The 21,466-nt window shown below is 54.2% G+C and overlaps 2 protein-coding genes across 16 annotated transcripts in view; one reads left to right on the top strand and one right to left on the bottom strand.

Moving 5' to 3' along the window:
• SPTAN1 (spectrin alpha, non-erythrocytic 1) overlaps positions 1-626 on the top strand; it is a 59,662-nt gene extending 59,036 nt beyond the window's left edge. For all 13 annotated transcript variants that reach the window (XM_087869304.1, XM_087869310.1, XM_087869308.1 and 10 more), the window contains one exon: positions 168-626. In XM_087869304.1, the coding sequence (XP_087725430.1) occupies positions 168-293 (126 nt within the window). In that variant the 3' untranslated portion in view covers positions 294-626. The remainder of the gene's footprint in view (positions 1-167) is intronic.
• Positions 625-18,566, bottom strand: DYNC2I2 (dynein 2 intermediate chain 2). 3 transcript variants are annotated; one of them, XM_045771252.2, is made up of 9 exons: positions 18,366-18,566; positions 8,934-9,182; positions 4,032-4,141; positions 3,352-3,509; positions 2,701-2,810; positions 2,036-2,203; positions 1,590-1,822; positions 1,238-1,395; positions 625-999 (listed from the first exon to the last, which is right to left on the bottom strand). In XM_045771252.2, the coding sequence occupies exons 1-9, from the start codon at positions 18,549-18,551 to the stop codon at positions 761-763; spliced, it is 1,611 nt and encodes a 536-aa protein (XP_045627208.1). In that variant the 5' UTR covers positions 18,552-18,566; the 3' UTR covers positions 625-760. The 3 variants fall into 3 exon arrangements, with proteins under 3 accessions (XP_045627208.1, XP_045627209.1, XP_087725438.1); XM_045771253.2 differs by having other exon boundaries at positions 1,238-1,337; XM_087869312.1 differs by lacking the exon at positions 8,934-9,182.
• Between the last annotated feature and the right edge of the window lie 2,900 nt (positions 18,567-21,466).

The following is a 21,466-nucleotide window of genomic DNA, read 5'->3' as shown; positions in this document are numbered from 1 at the left end:
GAACAGACCTCCGTCTGGAGCGGTCTGGAGCTCCCCGTGGGGCCCAGACCTCTCCTCCCTGTTCACCACTGCCACTCCGCCCGGCTCTGGGGGTTCCAGCTCCCCACCCCCACCCCTCACCCCCAGGGGCAGCGGGGCTGGGCTGACGGGCGGCCTCTTCCCTCCAGAACCTGACTCGGGAACAAGCCGACTACTGCGTCTCCCACATGAAGCCCTACGTGGACGGCAAGGGCCGCGAGCTCCCCACCGCCTTCGACTACGTGGAGTTCACCCGCTCGCTCTTCGTGAACTGATCCCACTCCCAGCCTCGCCTGGCCCACGCTGCCTGCCCCGCCGTCGCCTTGCTGCATGTCACCTCCTCTCTGTGCTCCTCGAGTATTCCAGTGTCACTTTCCACTGTAAGCTCACGTCTGCTTCGCTTGGGGATATGACTTAGTAGAAACAGTGCTTCACGAAGCCGCTTCCAGTCCAGTGGCACTCGCCCCGTTGCTGTGGGGACCCGGATTCTTGCTGTGAAGCCAGCTGCCCGCATTCCGACGCGAGAAATCTAAGCAGCTGGCTCGTTCCCTCCTTGTTCTCCCCCCATTTTGTTTTCACGTAACAGACAAATAAATGAGTCTCCCCCAGATGCTTGTGTTGTCTTCATTCAGCTTCCGCGAGAGAGCCACAGCTCAGCACAGGTGTGGCCTCACCCCACCTGCCCCCGGATTTGGGGACAGTCCGCCCCCACCCACAGGGCCCTGCTGTCGCCTCATGGTCCTCAGGTGGCCACCTCGGCGGCCAGCTGCTCCAAGTCCTCGGTCTCCCGGGGCCCTTGTTCCGTGAACTCGGTGCTCAGCTGCCACACCTTTACCGTGCCCTCGGCGTCGCCGGCGGCCAGGAGCTGAGTCTGCTGGCGATTAAATTCCAGACAGTAGACCGGACTTTCATCCTGGGTTTGCTTGATTGAAACTGTGGGTTTCTGGGAGCTTTTCTGGAGATCAAACAGCTGCACGTCACCTGCAGGGGGAGAGATTTGTGGAAGAGGAGCAGTGGCTCTCGCCCCCAAGTCCCCTGCACACCGGGGCAGAGAAACTCAACAGGCTACGGCAGAAAATAAAGCTACAGCCTGCGACAGCAATCCCTCCCGCACGAGGAAAGTCCTCCCCCCGCGTGTTCTTTCCCCAGCTCAGAATTCCAGATACGTGCCGGGCCCACGTGGCTTAAGCGGATCTGAGTCTGGCGTCCTCTTTCCTACCTTCCCCGGAAGCAGCCGCAAACACCAACGGGCGCACTGGGGACCAGCGCACAGCGAACAGGTACTTGTGGGACAGCTGCAGGGAGGCCAGGGGCTGGGCCTGCAACATGGAGTACAGGTGGATGTGGCCGTCGGTCCCCGCGCTCAGGAAGAGATTCCTAGACAGGACGCAGGGGAGGAGTGCTGGGTGGCCTGGTCCACTGGGCCTCCCTGAACCCCAAAACCAGGGAGCGAGGGGCCGACCACCAGCACTCTGGACACAAGGGCTCCCGTGGGGAAGAGCTGGGCCCAGTCCCGCAGTTCTATGGGACCCCCTCGCCCCCCGTGCCAGGTGCGCTGGGGCCTTCTCTACCTGTGGAAGGGGGAACAGCTCACAGAGTAGATGGGCCCGCCATGCGGAGAGAAGGTCAGCTGTGCCGGGGCCCGCAGGGGCACAGAGCTAGGCATCCGGGTGAGGGCGGCCTCTTCCGCTGCCAGGGAACACTTGAGTGGGAAGCCGCCTTCCGTGCCCAGAACAAAAAGCCTGGGGTCAAAGCTGGAGAAGGCCACCGCCGTGGCACCCACCTCGGTCTCTCCCCGGGGAGGCTGTGGAGAAATGAACGGTGGGCAGAGCCAAGGGATCTGGTCACACAGTGTCCCAAAGGAGCCCGGTCACTCAAGCAGGCGCTGTGGCCCAAGGAGGTCAGGCGGCAGGTCCTCCGCTGGTAGCGCGGGTGCCGGTGCCGCCTTCCCCCTCCCACCCGGGGCTCCTCACGGAGCTCCTACGGGGTCCAGGGGGGCAGCTGGGACCCCACGTACCTTCTTCAGCTTGGCATTCCTCGGGAGCTGCTGCACGACCAGGGCGAAGCCGTCCGTGAGCTGCAGCTGGCCCGCCCCGACCCCCTGCCACAGCAGCACCTTCCCGTCCGTGGCCACGCTCAGCACCTGGAAGCGGTGGCTGTGCCGGGGCTCGGGCAGCCAAACCACCTGGGGTGACGGGGTGCAGCGCCGAGGTTGGGAAAGCGCTGCTTGCTCCCCAGCCTGCCCCCACCTTCCAGCAAGCCCAACGGTCACCCTCCCTCCCCACCCACCCCTTCTAGAAAAACAAGAGGGAGAATTCTGGGGGAGGCCTGGAGCCACCTCACACAGCAGGGGGCAGTCCCGACGGTTCTGAGCTCCTTCCCTGAGCCCGGGACAGCTGGGAGCCTCTGCTGGCAGCTTGGGGGGCAGGGGGGCCGCTGGGCATGGCCCAGGGCCCTGGGGGTGGCTCCTGCCGGGGGCAGGAGGTGACTCATGCCCTGGGAGCTCTGAGAACGCTGAAGGCAGCTGTCCGACTGCCAGCTCCCCGGTGACCTCCTGCCATGGCTGTGCCGAGTGGGCACCCGATCTCCTGCTTGGCCTCAGGGAGCAGGCCCGTGCCAGCCCCGCCCAGCTCAGGGAGAAGGGGATGGTTTCCCAACCCAGCCAGCAGCCCACGCTCTGACCTGGTACACGGGGTCGGTGTGCGTGTCGTCTGTCAGGCCCGTTCGCCAGAGCAGCGGGTCCTCGGGATTGCTCACGTCCCACACCAACACCTCGCCACTGTACAGCCCGCCTGCGGGACCAAGCGGACTCACAGCCAGCACCCCAGCCTCCTGGCCAAGTCCCAGCTCTTCACACCCAACAGAGCCAGGACGTGGAGCCACTTCCCCAAAACCACCTCGAGGAGGAAAAGTCCTGGCCCGCTGCACACCCCCCCGCCACACCCCTGGAAGCTTCGCCCACCGCCAGGCTGACCTCCCCGGCCCGGCACCCTGCCACTCGCTCCAGCACAACCCCCTTTCCCCACACGTGGGGCTCCTATCACTGCTAACAGCTCCCCAAGGGTGCCCACGTTGCCCGGCCTCCGGTCCTGACCAGGCCGTGCCCTTCCATGGCCCACATCCCGACAAGACTCAGCAATGACCCACCTTCTCCTGTCGTCCTCCTCCTCCAAGCTCCATACCGGGCATCCTCACCTGAGCCCAGGGATCAGGGCCGCCCATGGTCTCTCCTCCCCCACGCGGACCTGCCCTAGCCCTGCGGGGGGCTGAAGGCCCACCTCCAGCTGCCCTCTGCAGGGTGGGAAGCAGAAGCGAGGCGGGCTGAAGGCTCACCTGCGACGTGGGACGGCTGCGTGGGGTGGAAGGCCAGGCACATGACGGCGCTGGGCACTTCCACCACTGCCGACGGCTGCTGGGGGTTCAGGCCTCGCCTGTCCAGGTTCCAGGCACACACGAAGGACTTCAGCGTGCTCCAGTCCCCGTCGTCCAACCTGCACAGGGACGAGCCTGGGCTGGCTCTGCCTCGAGGCCGGGGGCCTCTTCCCCGCCTTGTTCGTATCACCCGACCCACCACTCCCCCAACCAACCCCAAACCGATTAGCCTCCGGATCGCACGTCAGCCAGACTGTACTGGGTACTGAAGTGGCAGAGGCATCTCCGGGACACTAAAGGGCATGACCTCTAGAAAAGGGTTCCCGGGAACCAAGGATGGGTCCACGTAATGGCAGGGTGGGGGAACCGTGGCCCATCAGGAGACAGCTCGTGGAGCAGAGGCGGCCGGCCCAGGCTTACTGCCCTGTGCTGACAGGTGGGCACCGGGACTCTGGGCTCTAAGCCCCTCCCTCCTCTGCTCTTTCCAGACAACCTGGTGCCCAGGCAGCCTTGAGAATAAAAAGACTCCCAGAATGGCCAAGCTCCAGGCCAACCCTTCACCACACAGACAGGGAAAAAGAGGCTTAGATCAGGGTCCGAGGGCTTCCCAGTGCCCCGCAGCCACCCTGGCTGCCACTCACCGGCCATAGGCACAGGCCACCACAGACCCGGTGGTGTTCCAGGAGACACTGGTCACATGCAGACCCTGCCCTTGGGCTGGGGGGTAGCCCAGGGTGTGCAGACAGGTCACCTGCAAGAGACAGACCATCACGACCCTAAGCCCAGAGCCACCCAACAGGTGGTCTTATAGCCACCTAAAAAAAACTACACGTAGGCTTGGACCTCCCGAGCCAACCAGGTCCACTGCCCAGTCCTGGAGGGAAATCTGGAGGCTTCATCCAAACACCACTCCTCAGAGGACACTTCCAAACACCCAGCAGATAGGCTCTTCCAAACCAAGACGGATGCCAGGTTCGGGATCGGAGTTAGACCCTGTTCTACACGCCTTTCAAAAGCTTCGGCTTCTGGGACCCCTGGATGGCACAGTCAGTTAAGTGCCCAACTATTAGTTTTGGCTCAGGTCGTGATCTCAGGGTCGTGAGATCGAGCCTCGTGTCAGGCTCTGCACTCAGTGGAGGCTGCTTAAGATTCTCCCTCTCCCTCTGCCCCTCCGCCCCCTCTAAAAAAAAATAGCTTTGGCTTCTGGAACGGGATGGTAGCGATGGCTGCACAATGTGACTGTACTCAGTCACAGGGCTTTACAGGTAAAGGTCTGGAATCTTCTTTCTCAGCCCACAGGAGGCCGGCACAGCAACTGAGAAGGCTGGCCGTGGGGGCCACCACGAGCGATCAGACCGCGGTTTCCGGGACAGGATTTGCAGCACAGATCAAAACTCCTGAGAAAAGCTGCATACCCCTTGACCTCCTGACCCCATAGAAAGAAACTATCCAATGAAAAGAACCTAAAATGTGTAAAGAGCTGTACACTGGGAACCCTCACAGGCCGTTGGCAAGAATGCAGAATGGCACGGCCGCCGTGGGGAAACAATCTGGTGATTCTTCAAAAGGTTAAACAGAGAGGCACCGTATGACCCAGCAAGTCCGCTCCTAGCTCCACACCCAGAGATCTGAAAACACACGTTATCCAGAAACTTGTACACAGATGTTCACAGCATTATTCTCGGCAGCCAAGATGCCCACCAACTGATCGATGGGGTACATCCCTCCAGTGCAGGAAGGACTGCGGAGCCACAGCAAGGAGAGAGGTGCTGGCACACGCCACCGTCAGCCGCACGGACATTCTGACGTGCAAGAAGCCCGTCACTGAGACCGCTTCGTATAGGATTCCATCTCTGAAATGTCCACAACAGACAACGTATAGAGACAGAAAGAGGAGTAGCGGCCAGGGATTTGGGGGGAAATGAGGAGTGACTGCTAGTGGGTATGGGGTTTCTTTGGGGGTAATGAAAATGTTCTGAAATCGTGCCAGTGTCGCACAACTCTAGGAACGTGAAAAATAAAGTGTACAGTTCAGTAAGTTTTTAGGATTTTATCTATCTATCGACAGAGCGAGTGAGAGAGCACAGCAGGGGGAGCAGCAGAGACAGAGGGAGAAGCAGGCTCCCCGCTGAGCAGGGAGCCCGAAGCGGGGCTCCATCCCAGGACCCCGGGATCATGGCTGAGCTGAAGGCAGCTGCTTAACCAACTGAGCCACCCAGGCGCCCCTATGCTTTTTTTTTTTTAAGATTTTTTTATTTATATTTGAGAGAGAGTACACGAGTGAGGGGGAGGGGCAGAGGGAGAAGCAGACTCCCCACTGAGCGGGGAGCCCGATGTGAAGCTCGATCCCAGGACCCCAAGATCATGACCTGAGCCGAAGGCCTCTGAGGTTTACCCATCTGAGCCACCCAGGTGCCCCTGAACTGTACACTTTTAACGGGTGAATTATATGGGATGTGACCGATATTCCAATCAATCTGTTATTTAAAACCAAGCCGTATAGGGGCGCCTGGCTGGCCCAGACAGCAGAGCACACAACCCTTGATTTCAGGCTCGTAAGTTCGAGCCCCACACTGGGTGTAGAGATTACTTAAAAATAAATAAAACTAAAAAAAAAAAAAAGAAAAGCTGCGCGGTGAGGTAGGAGGTGGAGGGAACTCAAGAAGACCTCTGGGGTCTCACCACATTCGGTTTCCTGATCTGGGTTCTGGTTCCACAAGTATTTTCACTTTGAAAAGCCACGGGCCTGAAGTGGCAGTTTGTGTTTTTATGTCCCATTCAACCTAAGTTTACATGAGAAATAAGCCGTATATGTTATTCGTCATAACACTACTTAAAACTGCAACACCCAGTAGGAGACGAGGCTGCACAGTGGGCGACGCCGGGGATGACGGGCCGCTCCACACCGTCACTGCGGCGGGCGCAGAACAGCGCAAGGGCGAACGGCCCTGCGTGGGGAACACACCTTGATACACCGGGCACAGAAAAACACGGTGTACGGATGGAACATTCGGTGGTGTTTTCAAAGGACAAGCGTGAAGGCTCTGTAGCCCCCTGACAACACAGAACGGGCTTTGCTCCCGACCAGAAAAGACCCAAGACCGGTCACAGTGACACACAGCTGTCCACACACGTGTGCGAAGCAAGAGGAAGGGAACAACAGAGCCAGGAGATCAGAAGTTCCGGTGGGAGCCCGCGTCTCTTATCTCTGATTTCTAAGTGTTCCCCAGGTTGTCACACTGTTTTTGGAAATCTGAAAGCAGGGTTTCTCTCTGAGCGTGGCATCCCAGCCTTTCCGGAGCCGCAACAGCCATGCCAAGGACAGCGATGAAATGTCAAGGCCAATACCTTGACAGCAGGAGAGACAGAAAAACCCCACATCAGCCAAAATAATAATTCCATTATGAGGAAATCAACAAAAAACTGATGCAAAAGAAGAAGTGAGAGAGAGAGATTCGCTGACATTGTTAATAAAAGAGCAAACTCGGGAAGTTCTCCTCTGCCGGGCATTCCGGGAACCGCGAAGACACGCGGCCGGCGCACTGCGCTCGGAGGGTGCCGCCCGATCTCCCGCCTGTCCGCACGTTTCCGGGGGAGACCTGAGTCCCACAGGGGACTCAGATAGAGGATGGCATGTCCGTGCAGTGGGACATAGCCTGGGGCACCTTGATAGGAACTGACATGGAAAGCTCTGGCACGTGAGAAAAGTGATTAATAATATGTAGAGTGCTTTCCATTTTTTGTTTAAAATGTTCTCGGGGGGGAGGGGGGCTCAGTCGGTTAAGTGTCTGCCTTCGGCTCAGGTGATGATCGCAGGGTCCTGGGATCGAGCCCAGCGTCAGGCTCCCTGCTCAGCGGGGAGTCTGCTTCTCCCTCTCCCTCTGCCTGCTGCTCCCCCTACCTGAGCTCTGTCAAATAAATAATAAGTAAAATCCTTAAAAGAAAACAACTGTGCTTAAGGACAACACTAGTTACAGTGCTGTGTTAGTGTAGCCCAGGGAGGAGCTAAAGGCCTGGGAGCAGCTGTCCCCAGCCGCTGTCTACATGGCATGTGCTCTGTTTCTGCAACGCCCGGGTTTGTTAGAATGAGCATATGTTTCTGTAGTCAGAAAACAGATATTTTGTAAAGGGGGAGAGAGTAATACACACTTGGACCAAATTAATCCATAGAAATGGGGGGAAGCACTACCGATAAAGAACAAAAGCTTAACCTCTCGAAATGCAACTGTAAAATGGGGGGGGGGTGCACATCGGCCAGGGCAAGAGAACACGCTGAGCTCTTCCCGGCCGCCGAGCCCCTCTGCTGCGGGGCCGCACGGAGATTCAGGGCCTGCGCGCCCGGGCGCGGCCTCGGCACCTGCTCTTCGGAGCGATTTTGAGAATTTCTCTCGAACAAACCGACTCTCCCGTGCCTTCCAATGACTTGGTGGAAGAGGGCAGAGGAGGAGGGGAGGGGCTAGAGCAGGGCTTATGACCTCTGAATACACAGTTACTCACCTCGGTTTCCCGGGGAAGAAAGCATTGTATACAAAAAAGTTTGGCCAGAACTCTAAGGCTCTGCGGTCAGTCGGTCGGTCGAGGGCATGCAGCACTGAGCAAGCAGTCTGTCCACAGGGGAGGCTGAGGCCCAGCATGGAGCCAAAGCCAAGAGCCCCCCACTCGCTCAGAGGCTCCCTCATCTCAAAGGCTGGGCTGTCTGTGCAGCTGGACAATTGAGTATACAGCGTGACAGCTCTGAACTGAGCCTGGGAAACACTGAAGTCACCGGAGCACGGTAGCGAAACCAGACAAGGGCTCACATCCCAGCTTGGCCCGTGACAGCTGTGTGACCTCGGACAAGTCACTTAGCCTCTCTGGGCCTCCTGTATAAAATGGCGATCATCCTAGTACTGCCTCACACAGTCACGCCGAATGAGATGGCACAGAGAGCCCTCACCGCGTGCGGCCTGGGGGGACACAGCCGAGCAGAGAATTCGGTCCAGAGTCCGACTCCCCGGGTTCAAACTTCGCCTCTACTGCTGACTAGCTCTGTGTGATCCTGGAGAAGTCACTTCGGCTCGGAGTCTCCCGCCTGTACCTCCCAGTACCTCCCAGCTGTAAATGGAGGTAACTACACACCTACTTTCTGACACCAGGGGAGGCCTGATGACTTACTCTTTTCTTTCTTTTTTTTTTTTTTTTTAAGATTTTATTCATTTATTTGAGTTAGAGTGTAAGAGAGAGAGCATGAGCGGGGGGAGGGGCGGGGGGAGGGGCAGAAGCAGGCTCCTCACCGAGCAGGGAGCCCGATGTGGGGCTCGATCCCAGGACCCCGAGAGCATGACCTGAGCTGAAGGCAGAGACTTAACCCACTGAGCCCCCCAGGCGCCCCTGACGACTTACTCTCATAAAACTATACACCCGGCAGAATGTTAGAGCTCTGTGAACGCTGTTATTATTAGCGCTATTATCAGTATCTGGGCGGCATAAAGAAGGACTGGAAATGGGGCTCGAGCTGTGGCAGAGTTCGGGGGCATCCCAGGCCTCACCAGCCCATTCCCTACCGTCGGCTGCTGCTCGGTCCAGTTCACCTCGAAGCCGTCAAAAGCGTGGCTCTGCCAGTTCTTGTTCAGCTCTCGAATAACCATGGCCTCCACCCTCCGAAGAAAGGCTGCGAGCCGGGGGTCGTCGTGCGGGGACGTGGGCGGCACGCTGACCGGCACAGGGGCCTCCGTCTGCACCTCGGCGTCCACGTGCTTCCGCGTCTGGGCAGCCTTCTCGGCGGTGGCAATGCTCGCTGTCTGGCAACTTCTCTGCAGAAGATCACAGCCCAGCGGTCACCACCCAGCCTCACCTGCCCGCGCACTCCCCTCCCCTGCTGCCGCTTCCCCTCAGGCCTCTGGGCCTCCGGTCACCCTGTCTGTCCCAGTCTGTCGCCTTCCCTTGTAACTGGCCCATCTTCCAAAGGACGAGCCCGATCTCTGTGCCATGGGTGGGGATGACCCCTCAACCTTCCTATGTACCCTGGGTCACAGTGAGAGGTTCAGGGGTAGTCAACGTGACCCAATAAGGGCCTGACCCAGGACTGTTGGTGACATTATGACACTATTTGGAGGGGATGCGGGAATATCTTTTTTTTTTTTTTTTTTTTTTTTAGGAGTGCCGTCTTGAAGATACTGACAATAGTAAGAATCATGTCATAGGAGAGCCAGCAGTGGTCACCTAAGCCAGTACATGGAAGCACCTCAAAGCTGGCCACCAGCAGAATGCCCCACGGCATCTCTCTCTTGGCAGGCACCTTCCAAGGTGCCCCCGTGATCAAAGGAAGCGAGTGTGTCTGTGATGAGCTAGTTGGTAGAAGGCAGGCTTCTCCCCAGCTGCCCCTTTTCTCCACCTGGCCATTTGCCTCCAATCCCTTGTCCCCTGTTTAGCCGGGCACAGGGACAGACAACAGATCAGCCTCTTTCTTAACATGGACATGACCCATCATTTACCAAGTTAGGGACCCTCTATCGCACATCGTCGTCTTACAAGAGGCTCTGCTCACGCGGCCCCTCGCCAGGCACCTGAACGCATGGGGCAATGACGAGGCCGAGACCCCGTGCCCCCGCCCCGGCTCAGGCTTAGGGGACAGCGCTGGGCAGCAGGCCAGCACTAGTAAGCCTGAAGGAAGGGAGCTGGCCCCACACAGGGCAGCTCTTGCTAGAACATGAAATACGTGTCCCCACGTTCCCCTGCACATTCCACAAAATTCTCCCATTAAGCTGTGAGTTCCTCCAGCTTCAGATCCTGTCTGATCTCTCTTTGTATCCGCAGCACTTTGCAAGGTGTTTGGTACAGGGCACAAGCTCATTTACGCCATACACACACACACACACACACACACACACACACACACACGCCATATACCTCACTCTGCATATGCTATATAGACACCGTATGTGCGATGTGCCATAGAGAACATATTACATATGCTGCATGTTATTTATCTAGACCTCCGTTATGCCACACACGTTACGGTTTGGGTGCTATGGATACAGCAGAAAACAAAGTGTGTGAGATTCCTGTGCCTAAAGAGCTTCCACGGGGGCGGGGGTACACAGACAAGGGAACCCTTCAACTAGCACAGTGCTGCAGAGGCGTGGGAGAGAACGGAACAGCTGGGGGGGCCCAGGAGAAATGGCACTGGAGCTGAGGTGTGAAGGACAAGCAGAGAGCTGCAGGAGAGGGGCCTGGACAGGCATGGGGGGGCAGCAGGGAGGCAAGAACAAAACCTGCCCGTAGAAAAGGTCCCACGCTCAGGGACTGGACAGCAGGCGGCGCGCCCCGCCGCAGTGGGTGAGGAGGGCGGCACGCGAGCAAGGGCAAGGGAGGCGTCTGAGAGCCAGGACGAGTGGGACTCTCCCTCTAGGTGTGAGCCCCAGGGTGGCCGAAAGCAGGGCCATGCCTCTCTGGCTGCTCAGGGAGGAGTGAGGAGCGGAGAGCAGGTGACCACCAGCGAACGCGACGGCAGATTCTGGGAGAAGAGAACACAGAAGCGGTTCCGCCGGGCCTCCTCTAGACTGAGATGCCTCCCGCCGCCCGCACGGACGCGTCAAGGATTCCCGAGAGCAGTCACACGGCACGAGGCTCTGGACAGCATCCAACAGAGACGCGACCCGAAGCCACAGCACTGGAGGAGCCCCGGTGCCAGTGGAGTGCGCGCACTGAGGAATTCCTGGATGGGCACGGGGGCCAGAAAGTACACAGGCCGAGCCAATTCCAAGAGACTGGGTGAAAATCAAAGTTCCAGAAAGCCACACGATGGTAAGAGTGCCAGTCACTAAGTGCTCACTCAGGCACTGTCCCCAAAGCTCTTCCCGTTTCTTACTCCTGCTTACAACCACCCTATGAAGAAAACCCTATCTTTGCATTACTGCTGGTGGCGCTGAGGCACAGAGAAGTAACTCACCCAAGGTCACACAGCACGGAGGTGATCGCAGGGGAGCTTGAATCCAGGTAGCCTGGCCCGTGACAGCAAACTGTGTCTCAGTCATGGTGTTCTCACCCACACAGTCCAACGTCCTGGCCACTGATCACAGCAGATGAACTCAGAAAAACGTTTCTAAAAGAATGTTACCCCAGTGTCTTACGGTCAGATAAAAATGTCCACAACAGACAGCGAGCTGTCACCTTTCCAGCTATCTCTATTAATATTTCTCTGCTGCTTGTTTATTCAAGCAAATAACAAATGTCAAAACACTAGGGAAAATTAGGGAGAGAAAAAAACCTGAAAACCAATGATACTGTACCCGCAATTTTCCCCTGTGAACCAGCAGGAAACTACCATTACTCTCTTTTCCCTCTGGGACACCGAAGTAGGTTCCCATAGTCCAAGATCCGAGTAGCTGGTCTGACCCTGATTGTCTGAGGATGGAGCCCCAAACCTCCAGAAGAGAAGGGCTCGATCAAGGCCACCCCATATATAAGTGGATGCCTTCCGTGCCAGGCAGCGTGTGGCTGGGCTGAGGCTCCCATCTGAGATGTCAGGGAAGAAGTCAGGGCCGAGTGGGATCCTTGCTTCCTAGGCCTCGGCAGGGCCGGTAAGGAGAGTATTAGGGATGCAGGGCTGCAGCCTGCCTCCCACACCTCAGAGGCAGAGATGCTGCAGGGGAAACAGGGGCTGGGGCCAGACTTTAATCACACTGGGAGGTGTGGACTAGGGAAACAACAACTCTCAAACCAAAATCACCAAGCTCTAGGCTCTGGAGTGTGAGGCCCCGGCAAACCCCAGCAGAGAGGAAGGCAATGAGACTCAGGGAGCAGAGCCCAGGATGGGAGCTCAGCTGACCTGCCCCGAGAGCCTGCAGATACCCGGAATGTCAGGACTCCTACCCAAGCCATAAAACGTGCCCCAACACCAGGACTGCAGCTTCTGACTGGATGGGAAGTGGACATTAACCTAGGCTGGGCCAATCGTGCTCTCTCTGGGCAACTCACAACGGAGACAAAGATTTCACAAGTTAGACAGCACAGGCCTGGAACTGAAACTTGGTAACTCTGGGCCCCGACACTCAGCCACAGTGCGACCAGGAGACAAGCAGACAGGCCTCAGGGGACGCATGGCAACAGCACAGCTGAGAGGTGGAGAGCCCCCAAAGCCTCCTGGATTCCTCAGGACCAGCTGCACCTCCATGCAGAGGCCCAGGAGACCCCTGCATCCTAAAGAGAAGCGCCTGGTTTGGGCCAGTTTCTGTCACTTGCTATCACACTGACCCCTAGGAGGGCTCCCTGACCCCTAGACCGCCACCCCTCGAGGCCTCACTTCTGAAATAAGGGGTCTCTGGCTGGCATCTAGGACTGGCTGTTCAATTTCAGGAACACTCACCATGACAGAGGAAATGGCCCCACTGGGTCCAGTGACCGGCCCCCACCCCAGGCCCCGAGGGGTGTACTGACAGAATACTGGGCTCTGCCCTGCCTTCAGGGTCAAAGACTGATCAGTGCCGGTGTAACTGTGCCGATGTGTGACTCAGTCATTCAGAAACTGGCCAGCTAGAGAAATCCATGCGGGGGATATCAATATGGGGCAGGCCAACTTCAAAGTCATGAGTAGAACAGTCACTTTCTTATTAAAAATATACACTCTAGGGACACATGGCTGGCTCAGTCAGTAGAGCATGCGACTCGATCTTGGGGTCATGAGTTCAAGCCCCACGGTGGGTATAGAGATAGATCGATATGGGGCGCCTGGGTGGCTCGGTCGGTTAAGCATCTGACTCTTGATTTCAGCTCAGGTCATGATCTCAGGGTCGTGAAATCAAGCCCCCCACCTAGCTCCGTGCCGGGCATGGAGGCCGCTTAAGATTCTCTCTCCCTCTGCCCCTCCCCCTCCCTCTCAAGGGAAAAAAAAAAGAGACAAAATATATACATTCTAGATCTCCTTGACTCTAGGATGTATCGATTATTAAACATTCCAATTATTTAAAAGTAGCTCTTCAGGGGGAAACTATATTAAATACACAGGTCATTTGTGAGACATACCGAATTTTAAGATTTGTTAAAAAGGTTGGGGGTGGGGGGGTGTCCTCTAATTGAGGAAATACATCACCGTAGAAAGAATGTGTGTTTGAAGGTCTGGGCTGATGTGCAGTGAGAGGCCGAGCCCCCATGACTCCCCTGGGTAGTAACCACCACCAGCAAATACTAGAAGCACACAGCTTCTCCTTCAGCCTCCCAACCAGCCTGAGCCAGCACATCTGACTCCAGGGTGGAAATGGACCTCAAAGACCATTCTGGACCTGCATTCTCAATCGGTGGGCCCCAGAATCACCTGGAAGCTTGCTAGAACACAAGCTGCCACCACCCGGAGCGGGGCTGAGTGTGCTGTGCTAACAAGCCCCCGGGGGGTGCTGATGCCGCGGGGGGGGGGGGGGGGGAGGCTGTCACTCAGACCCCACGTGTGGGCCTCACCCGTCTGTATGCTTCCCAGGTCCACAGCCCAAGGTCCATCACCTTTTACCCAGCCCCCCCAAATATAGACCGTGCTCACATTCCCCCCCTTTCTGACTATCTCTGCTACTGCGGGGGCTGGGGCTTCACCTGGGGTCGGGTAGCACATGGCTCATCCCCAGAGGCTAAAGAATGTTGTCAAGCCCACCTGAGGGATGCTGTTGGGCACGTGTGGTGGGAGTGGCTTGTCGTTGTCACCTCACCACTTCCAGCAGGCCCACTTCCACTCGTCCTCCCCAGAGTCTCCCTTTCCCCAGGTTGCTGTCACCCCCAAGGCCTCCCTTCTTCCACCTCCTTCCCCATCGGGTCCTGCACACCTGAGAAGGCGGGTGGGACGGCAGCAGAGAGGACCCGGCCCAGGTCAGCGGCCCCCGTGCACATGCTGCAAAGCCCACGCACGAGCGCGAGCCCCACCTCAATCTGACCCAGGTGTGAGGCCCAATTTGCCGCTGACGAGCAGACAAGGTGCGGCGGGCATGTTTAGGGTGCCGAGCGGGTTTCGTGATGCAGTGTGGACACCTGTGAGGCCTCCGAGAGCGTGGAGGAACTGAGCCCGGGAGCGACATCAAGGCACAACCTCCGGTTCAGGTGGACTTGCCTCTTGAGTCTATCAGGGCAACAAACAGCTGTTCGAAGGATGACGTGGAGCCCGGGGCCAGCCTCGTGCGGAGGGCAAGAGCAGACGTCTCCGTGGAAGCCGGGAGCCGCCGAGGTGCTAGACCACCTCTGAGCTACAGTTACTGCAGACTATCTTGGTGTCATTTTAGCCTCTTAATCTCTTCTCATGCTCTTGGGGGAAAAAAAAAATCCAGCATCGACGCTGTCTAGCAAACTCAAAGGTAGAGAACCACAGATCGAATTCTTGAAAATCTGTAAGAGGCCAGACCCCAGGTCAAAGACAAACACCCTCCAGCAGGGGGTGACATACACTACAGAAGCCACCAAGGCGCTGAAGTGGCGGCCGGTCAGGGAAGGAGGAAGAGCCCCGCGGGGAGGCAGCTAATTGGGGGAGAGGAGAGAGGTACCCCGTGTGGGCTGACCGCACACAGGAAAATTATTCAATCCAGTATTTCCTGGGGGCCTTTGGGTGGTGCAGAAATACACAGGACTCACTCCCCTGCCCTCTGGGAGCTCACAGTCCAAGAAGACAGATCTGAATGTCCAAAATGCACCCCAGGGATGAAAAAGTTCTGGAACTAGAGCGTGGTGATTGTTTCGGACCTTGTCAATGTACTCGACACCACTCAACTGTACACCTGAAAACAGTAAAATTCCTATTATACGTCTCTCACCACAACTTTATTTATTTACGTAATCTCTACGCCCAACATGGAGCTCGAACTCACAGCCTGAGATCAAGAGTCACACGCTCTGCCGGCCGAGCCAGCCCGGCGCCCCACCACCAGTTTTTAAAAGAGGGAAAAAAACACACCGCACATTTTTCTAGGATCAGAACTGGGTTCCAGAAAGATTATGCTGTTGGAAAGTGAGATACATTCAGTTGGGGGTCTCGAATCTTGCTACCCATTAGAATGACCTAGGAAGCTTTAATAAAACCGATTCCCATCTCACGCCACATACCAATTAAGCAGAATCGCTGAAGGTAGGACCCAGACATCCATATTTTTCAAGAGTCTCCAGGACAGTCCAGTGTCAGCCAAGTTCGAGAAACAGCGGATGAGCAAGGAGGGATAATTACGTACCCTTCATCTCAGGCACCTGGACAGGCGCCTGACACTCCCGTCCTACCCACCTGAGCAGCCCCAGGCTTTCAAACCGCTTTCTTACCCACAGTCTCATTTAACCCCTCAGGAAGTATTCTCACAAGGACCCACTTTGCAGAAAAAGAGATCATGTGATCGGCCCAAAGCCCTAAAGAGTATGTGCACCCCGGTCTCAAACCAAAGTCCAGTACACTATCTCTCTGTGAACAGACTGGAATATGACAAGAAAAGTCAAGTCAGGCCAAAGGCCATTAATATTCAAACAGAAAAGGGGCACCTGGCTCGTGAGTTCGAGCCCCACGTTGGGTGTAGAGATTACTTAAAAAATAAAATCTTGGGGCACCTGGGTGGCACAGCGGTTAAGCGTCTGCCTTCGGCTCAGGGCGTGATCCCGGCGTTCTGGGATCAAGCCCCACATCGGGCTCCTTCGCTGGGAGCCTGCTTCTTCCTCTCCCACTCCCCCTGCTTGTGTTCCCTCTCTCGCTGGCTGTCTCTATCTCTGTCGAATAAATAAATAAAATCTTTAAAAAATAAATTAATAAAATAAAATAAAATCCTAAAAAAAATTTTTCAAAAGGAGTGCTTGGGTGGTTTAGTCGGTTCAGTGTCTGACTCTTGGTTTCCACTCAGGTCATGATCTCAGGGGCATGGGGTCAGGCCCCGCACTCAGTGGGGAGTCTGCTGGAGATTCCCTCTCCTTCCCACCCTCTCTCTCTAGAATAAATAAATCTTTTAAAAATTTTTATTTAAAGAAAAAAGAATTCATCACTGGAATGTGGAAGTACATTCGAATACCGCACCACTACATGGGCCAAGCAGAGACCAATGTTCAACTTTTCCAAAAAAACTTTTTTAAAAAAAATTAAGGAACTGTATTTAAAAATTAGCTTAAAATTTTTTAAAGTAAATAAATAAAAATTAGCTAAAACACTCACCATGGGGTTTACTGATAAAAGAAAAATTGGAAACTGCCTAACCATCAAAAGAGACTGGTTAAATAAAAATTATAAAAAAAAATTTTAAACGTAGAAATTTGTTGTGGATGTATTAAATGAAAAACCTGGGTCTACAAGATGTTGTGCACAGTGTGATTCCATTTTTATTTTTTTAAAAATGGGGCAAAACAGACAACACAGTTGTGACAGGTACAAACCAAGTGGCTGGGAAACTGGGTGATTTTTCTTTTTCTTTTTCTTTCTTTTCTTTTCTTTCTTTTCTTTCTTTTTTTTTTTGCATATCCAGGTTTTTTCTACATTTTGGATACATTAACTTCTATAAAGAGAAAAAAGTTAATTTGGAAAAAGCAATTTACTTCCTTCTTCCGACCCCTCCAACATTCTTACAACTTAATCAAAAATCTCCTTCAACAAGACGGGATGCTAGTCTAAGGAAATCATCCTCACAGATGAAAGCTCTTACACTTCAAGTGTTCAAATCCGTTTGTAGAATCCTACAGGTTAAAACTATAGTCACAAGAAAATGAACCTGCCTCCATTTCATTCTCTCTAAGAAGAAAAAAAAGTTAGACTGAATGGTGGTTTCCAACCTAAAGTCTTCTAGAATCTGGGTGTTTGGCAAACAAGAGCTATTTCAAGTGTTCTTAAAGGACAGTAAATGTGAATTATACGTTTACCTGTGATAAGGATGGAGAGATTTAACTAAAATATCCACTTGGCTTTGCACTAGAACCATTTCTAGGCAGCACGGTTAAGTGGGGAGTACTTTGAAGCCACCTCAAATCCTGGCTTGAGACCTGCATGCAGACTGTTGGCCTGAGGCAAGAAACGGGTTTTCAAGACTAAGACTTCATGGGAAGTTCATTGGTGTTGGTGAGGACCTAAGCTCTGCAGGTTTGGCCACTCCTATGGCAAGCTAAGTTTTCTCTTCTGGGAAATGTGCAGCACGCTATAATGCCCCCCATTTTCACCGAGGAAAAACCAACATCCTTACAATGATCTGCAAGACCCTACCTGACCTGCCTCTGCTTCCCCACTCTGACTTCAACGGGGACCATTTCCCCTTCTCTCATTCCTCTTCGAACCGGCTGCCTCCTCAAACAAGCAAGAACTGCTCCAACCCCAGGGCCTTTGCACTTGCAGTCTGCCCTGCCTGGCCGCTCTATGGCAGGTATCCACTTGGCTAACTCTCTCACTTCTCAAATGTCACCTTCTCAATGAGGACCCCTCACCCCCTCACTCTCCAACCCAGTCCCTCCAATCCCTCACCCTTCTTTTGCTTTCCTCCATGGCACTACTCACCAACTAAAGAACACCCAGCGGAATTTACTTATTACATAAGTTGCCTATTGGCTGTGCCCTGCGAACGGCCCCACGTCGGCTCCAGGAGGGAAGAGCTCTTGGCACACAGCAGGCCCTCCAAGTCTGCACAAAGACGCCCGAGGAGGCCTGGCGCCCAGGAGCCCGGCCCCTCACTTCCTCAAAACACCTCGCCTTGTGTGCTTTGGATTACGCTGCCAGAAAACTGGCGTCTCTCGACCTCGACATGCAATCTGGTCTTTTTAAAGAGAAGTTAGTTTGAAATGCCTAAAAACGGCGCTTCACACAAAATCCTTCAAAACACGGAGTCTTCAGAAGGCTTAAGGAAAAGACCCTTCTGTGGTTGTTCAGAGTCTGAGGAAACGCACGAGAATACCGCAAGGGCTAGCCTCTGTGGGTGACGATACAAAAATAACCCGGTGGCACGCCAGAACCTGGCCCGGAGACCGCGCGCGGACCCTCGCCCTCCTGCCGGCGTCGCCCCGAGCCGGGCCCGCGCCCTCACCGTCTCCCGGCGGATGCCCTGGACGCCCCTCCACTGCGAGGGCACAGACGCCACGCCCAGGGTCTCGTCCTGCAGCGGCCCGGGCCGCCCGGGCCCCTCGGCGCTCGCAGCCCCGCCTGTCGCCAGCGCTTCAGCTCCCGCACTTCCCGCCCGGCAGAGCTGCCTGGGCTGCACGCGGGTTGCCATGGAGATAGCTCCGCCCTGTCGCGCCTGTGCACTCCGAGGCGACCTTCGCCCCTGCGCCTCCAAAGCGGAAGACAGGGGAGGTGAGGCTATCCCCACCATTTTTTAATTGGTCAGACCGCTTCCTCCAGATCTGAGAGGACGAAATAAATTATTATTTGGGGCCAGTATGAGACAAGCCTGGCCAGTTTTGGATACTTCATCCCAGTAGGGGCACGCTTGGGCACGCGCGGCTACCCCTGGGTGGGGGAGGGAAGTGCGGAAGTACGGCACCGTGCCAGGCTCAAAGATGGCGCTGAGCGGCCAGACGCAGAGGCGAGGACGGGAGGCTGCGACGGAGGCAGGTGACGAGTTGTAGGGCCAACGGGTTGCAGAGCCCGCTGAGAAGTTGGGTGCTTTCAGGGGAGTCGGCTCCAGTTGGCGGCCACCTCGAGTCCAAGCGCTCGCCCTCTGATCCTCAGTCTCTACCGGGATAAAATGATTTAAAATATCCATCTGCGGAGGTAGAGTTTGGTTGGATAGTTGAAAGGCCCAAATAAAGTCGAATATAGAAAAATCCTTGTTAAATCGAAATTAAAGGCCCAAATAACTACCACTCATTGAGTATCTATATCGTGTGTCAGGCAGAGCCCAGAGATGTATGTATGTATGTATGTATGTTGAACTTATTAAATTCTCAATTCTAGGAAGAAGCAATTGCTCAATGTCACATGAGGGTACCGGTGGTCTGAGAAGTAACTGCCCAGCTCACCCAGGAAAGCCCACAGTACATTTGCCCATGACCCTGCAGATTGCTGCTTGGCCCCAAAGCCCCGTTCTGGGCTTCTTGGCAGGTATCCTTCCCCCAGGTCCTCTGGGCTTTCTTTCTATCCCTTAACTCTCATGGATGGAAAGCTGCCCAGTTAGGGGCCCTTCTGCACCACAGCACAACTGAGTCCTCATTAGAACTCTGTTCCAGCCAAGGCCATGAAGACTGATTAGATTAGCAGCACAGGAAAAAAATGAAATATAATAAAAATTTCTTACAAAAAGTAGAACCAGTTAAAATTCTCCTTGTGAGGCCCTCTTAACACTAAAGAATTTGCAAACATCACCAAGGATTCCAAAAATCTCGCTCAGAAAAAAAGCTCAAGACTGAGAGTCAAGAGGCTAGATTTGAACCCTGCGCACTGCTATGTCTTCTTTCATAGACTGGGTACCTCTTCAGGCCTTGGTTTCCTAGGTGTAAAATGAAGCTAGTAAGACTGGATCTGCTTTACCTGACCAAGGAAGGTAAATATTTCAGGAAGAGAAGAGTGGTCAGAGGTATTAAATGGCCCAAACAGGTCAATGAAGATAAGGCCCGAAAATAGATCAATCACTGAAAGGGACACTCTGGATGATGTCTGGTCACCTCAGAACAATTTCAGTGGAGTAGGGGGAACAAAAGTCAGCCTGCAGTGGGTTTAAGAATGAAAGGAGGAAGTAGAAAAAGTAATGGATATTATCAAGCAGTTAAACACAGGAAGTGGGTGTGAGTGTAAATTGGTAAAACCTAATTGGAGGGTAATTTGACCTTAAAGTTTCCTCTTGAATCTAGAAATTCTACTTCTGGGAATTTTTCATGTGTCAACAATTACAGATCTGCCCAGATGTTGAGCCCCAAGGAAATTCACTAGCACATCATTTATGATAATAGCAGGATCTTGCCGTCAACCTAAATTTCCAAGCAAAGTCCTGCCACACAACAGGTGCTCACTAAATATTTGAGAAAGAGGGGCGCCTGGGTGGCTCAGTCAGTTAAGCATCTGCCTTCAGTTCAGGTCATGATCCCGGGGTCCTGGGATCGAGCCTCACATCGGGCTCCCTGCTCAGTGGAGAGCCTGCTCAGTGGAGAGCCTGCTTCTCCCTCTGCCTCTCCTGCTCCCCCTGCTCATGTTCTCTCTCACTCACTCTCTTTCAAATAAATAAATAAAATCTTAAAAATAAATAAAATATTTGAGAAAGAATGTATAGTAGGCCTTTAACTGAGTATTTCTGACACATGGCATAAATCTCAGGTAGCCATTGAGTGTTGTTATATAGATATTTAAATGTGGCAAAATGTGCAGCATATTAAAATTTTTATAAAACTCAATTTATGCACAGTGTATCCTGTTTTTATATTATATATCATATAATATATCATTATAATATATATTTCTAACAAAACCTAGGAGTATAGATCCAAATATTGATAGCAGTTGCCTCTGGGTGATTTAAATTTCATTTTTTTTCTCTTTGTGGCATTCAAGTTTTATGTGGCTTATTTGTAAAAAGAAAGCCAGGAATGAATGAATGAATGAATGAATGAATGAATGAACGAACGAACGAATAAACGAAGGATCAGACTATGCTTAGCTATGCTAGAGAGAGAGTATTATACCTTGGGCAAGCAGAACACTTGGGGTAATGTATCCAGGGTGGGAAAGTCTTGATCAGGGACATGTGCCAGAAAAGAGGAGGCTGAAAGGGGGAGCACTGGATGAGAAGTGGAGGGGCCAAGGAGAAGAGCAGTGGCCCTGTGGTGTCTGTCCAGCCCTCATCCTGAAGCAGCAAGCACTCTGGACCACCCTCTGTTACCCTGACAGCAACTCAAACTCCTCGGCCCAGCCTCTGGGATACTCCTCCCTGCTCTCCTAATCTTCGGCCTCCCTGGAAGTATTACTTGCTAAAGGGACTAGATCCCAAACCCCTGTTATTGGCTTTCAGGAACCAAATTTCTCTCCTCTGGAGCACTCCTCAAACACGTAATTAGGTAACAAGGTACTAATGCCTATCTTTGCCCCAATGAGTCATCTCCACTAACATAGGGACCACAGGTGCCCCCAGAGCCCAGCACTGTGCCTGGCATACAACAAAGACTGATAATCGAATGCCTCACCATTGGTAAGTACAGT

Source organism: Ursus americanus, chromosome 18 (genome assembly GCF_024610735.1).
Source record: "Ursus americanus isolate L20-20 chromosome 18, mUrsAme1.1.p, whole genome shotgun sequence".
NCBI classification, from domain to species: Eukaryota; Metazoa; Chordata; class Mammalia; order Carnivora; family Ursidae; genus Ursus; species Ursus americanus.
The sequence above is the reverse complement of the archived record's forward strand: the minus strand, read 5'-3'. Positions and strand labels throughout refer to the sequence as shown.